This window comes from Triticum urartu, chromosome 3A (genome assembly GCF_056163025.1).
Source record: "Triticum urartu cultivar PI428250 chromosome 3A, HENAU_Tu73, whole genome shotgun sequence".
Classification (NCBI taxonomy): Eukaryota; Viridiplantae; Streptophyta; class Magnoliopsida; order Poales; family Poaceae; genus Triticum; species Triticum urartu.
The window spans coordinates 19,070,353-19,073,267 of record NC_141875.1 but is presented as its reverse complement, the minus strand read 5'-3'; the positions used below and the strand labels follow the sequence as shown (position 1 = coordinate 19,073,267).

Genomic DNA, 2,915 nt, shown 5'->3' with positions numbered 1-2,915 from the left:
ATAGTTGTCTGGGTTCGTGCTTTTGAGTGAACTTGTTCTTTTCCCCCAACAGAGAGATTGCTTTTGTTTCCAATATTTTTGTACTAATATTTTGTATGTTGCCCACACGCTTGATCTTTTTTCCCCTCTATACGTCAATCTCCCCTACGTTTCTCCACATGCTTTGTTTTTTGATTCATACATCTGTCCCCTCCGCAGCATTTTTCACGTCCATGACCTATCATGATGCGCATCCTCGGCTGGAGTCGAACTCTACATCCTTTGACGCCTTCCATAACTTCTCCGGTAAATATCAGCCTCAAAGAGAGGAGAAGGTGGGCAGATCCCCCCATGGAGGCAAAGGAGGAGTAAACGGAGTTGCTGCGGGTTAGGTTTTTTTTTTTTGAGACCAGGGCGACTTGAAAGCCCAGGAACTCCATTTTTTTTTCAAATGGAGGCAAAAGATTTGCTTCATCTTATTAATAAAAAAGAAGGGTAACAAGGTCTTAAGAGGGTCATTACTCCTCAACAAATGAAAGAAACATGGCCTACTCTCGCGGCATCAAGGATCCCAAGTATTTGGCCCAGCCAAAACCTAATTTCTCAACTCCGTCTTTATTCGGTCGACCACAACGGTCGGCATCGAAGCTTTTTTCTGGAACACCCTTGCATTTCTCTTATTCCACAACTCCCACGAAACGAGCACCATTCGTTTCAGCGTGAACCTGAACGTGCCGACCGGTTTTGACTCCAGCTGCGCGAAGCTGAACAGGGACTCCATGTCGGTTGTGGGGTGCCGTAGAACTCGTCAATGTCGTCCGTGGTGCCATATTCCAGCAGCAAAGTACAGGAGCCTGATGCTGTCCGAACCTGCCGCCCTACAGGTCGAATACCGCCGGGAGAGAGCGCCCGGCCGCCGTTGTCAGCAGCACGGGCTTGGTCCAGCGGCGCCTTAGCGAGAGAAGGGGAAAGGAGTGGCAGAGGTGCGAGGTTGCGAGCCGCGTCCGAGTTGCCTGGGCTAGGCCACGCCGGGCGGTCAATTTTTTCTGCATCAAACGGCTCAGAGCTAGTCTGATGGATTGATAGGATCAGTCATATGAGGCGGAGAGTTCTCATTACTAGTTTTTTTAGTGTGCAAGACATATGGTAGAGAAAAAGTCACGCACACGCACGCACGGTGGCCGCGGTAGTGACAGAATACCCTGCGCTACGCACACGTATGCCCAATCCGAATCCAACACTGTCTAAACTCTAAACCTTGTTTTGTTCACCTAATCCGAGGCTGCCATGGACACCGTCTTCAAGCCGGAAACCTCATGTATGTTGTGAATATATACACACGTATCCCCACGGTTATTAGCAATCCCGAGCTGTGTTTGTTTCTTTTGTCTTCTGTGTTTTTCCGTTCTTCTCCATTTACGCCATGAAGACTTCCAATGGGCAGAAAAGAAATAAGGCGCCGAGTCCCGAGCTGCCGGACGAGCTTGTTTTAGAGGTCATGACCCGACTGCCCGTCAAGTCTCTTCTTCGCTTCAAGTGCGTCAGCAAGGCCTGGCGCACAACGATATCCGACCCCTCCTTCGTCCGGTCGCATCTCAAGATATCCGCCCGCAGATGGGAGCAGAACCCATCCTTCCTCATCGCCCCGCATACCCTGGACCGCGACATCCAAGGCACTATTTTCCCTGGTAACATCGGGTTCTACCAGTGGCAGCAAGGCGTCTCCGAGGCTCGTCTCGTGCACGACAGGGACTTATTCCGCTTGGTTCGCTTCTTCTCCCACTGTGACGGCCTGGTGCTTGTCCCCACGGGCACCAAGGTGTACCTCTTCAACCCGGCCACTAGGGATGTCCTCACGCTTCCGGAGAGCAGTCGCAACAAGGTGCCCAGCTTCATCCACCACCCCGTTGGGTTCGGCCGTGATCCTCGCACTGGCATGTACAAGGTAGTCCGGTCCTTATTCGGTTCGACAGACTGTAAAACTGGGATCGTCAGCATGGGGATGGAGGTGTGTACCGTGGGCGGCCCTACTCCTCCTCAATGGAGGGAAATCGCAGGGGATCAGCCGTACGCCCCTGTGTCATCGGTGCCCGCTCAATCTGTAAAGGGGGGTGTGTACTGGATAGTCGACGATACCAACTTCGAGTCGCGCCCGCGTGGCCTCCTACGCTTCGACTTGGCCGACGAGGCATTCAACTTCATTAGTTTGCCTTCTGATCTGTCGGACCTCGGAGACGACGACAATGACAATGATGGTGAAAATGAACACTTCAACTTGAGTGTGTTGCATGGGGAGTTGTCTCTAACTAGCTATCGCGTCAATGAGCCTAACGACGTGCATCGGCTGGTGGTGGTCTGGGCGCTCATGGAAGACGGGGCAAGCTTCGTGTGGGAACCGCGTTACACGTTGTATGTCATGGAACCGTGCCACCCAATCGCTTTTCTTCCGGGCACGTTGATGCTACGGTTCAATCGCAAGCTCTGCCTCTACGATCTGCAGTCACGTGAGCTGGCAAATGCTTGTGAGTTGAGCAAGATGAGATGCCGGCGTCATGGGTCAGCCGAACTTGAGCCTGCTTGGAAGCATGTGTACTTCTGCAACGTCATACCCTACATGGAAAGTCTTGTTCCAGTCGGTGCTCACATGGCCTGACTCTGATAGCTTTTGAGATAGTGAGTTCTTTTGGCAAAAGAGAGATCGCTATTTTTAGCTTTTATTAGAAACACCTGTAATTGTATTCATACTCATGACTATTGCATGTACAATGATTTGGATCTAAAATAATAATAATAATAATACAAAGTAATCCATACAACTAAGAATCTTTACCTAATAATAAAGCAAATTGGATTTCTTTCAGAAAAGTCCCGTTATGGCATTTTTCAGAAAAGTCTATATATTTCAGAGAATTCAACCCGCAGTCTTGTTTTAATTT

General features: G+C 50.1%; 1 protein-coding gene across 1 annotated transcript; it reads left to right on the top strand.

Moving 5' to 3' along the window:
• The first annotated feature begins 1,369 nt into the window (after positions 1-1,369).
• LOC147977930 (putative F-box protein At1g32420) lies at positions 1,370-2,632 on the top strand. The gene has a single exon (XM_087516483.1). It carries the CDS (start codon positions 1,403-1,405, stop codon positions 2,630-2,632), a length of 1,230 nt encoding a protein of 409 aa, XP_087372609.1. The 5' UTR covers positions 1,370-1,402.
• The last annotated feature ends 283 nt before the right edge of the window (positions 2,633-2,915 follow it).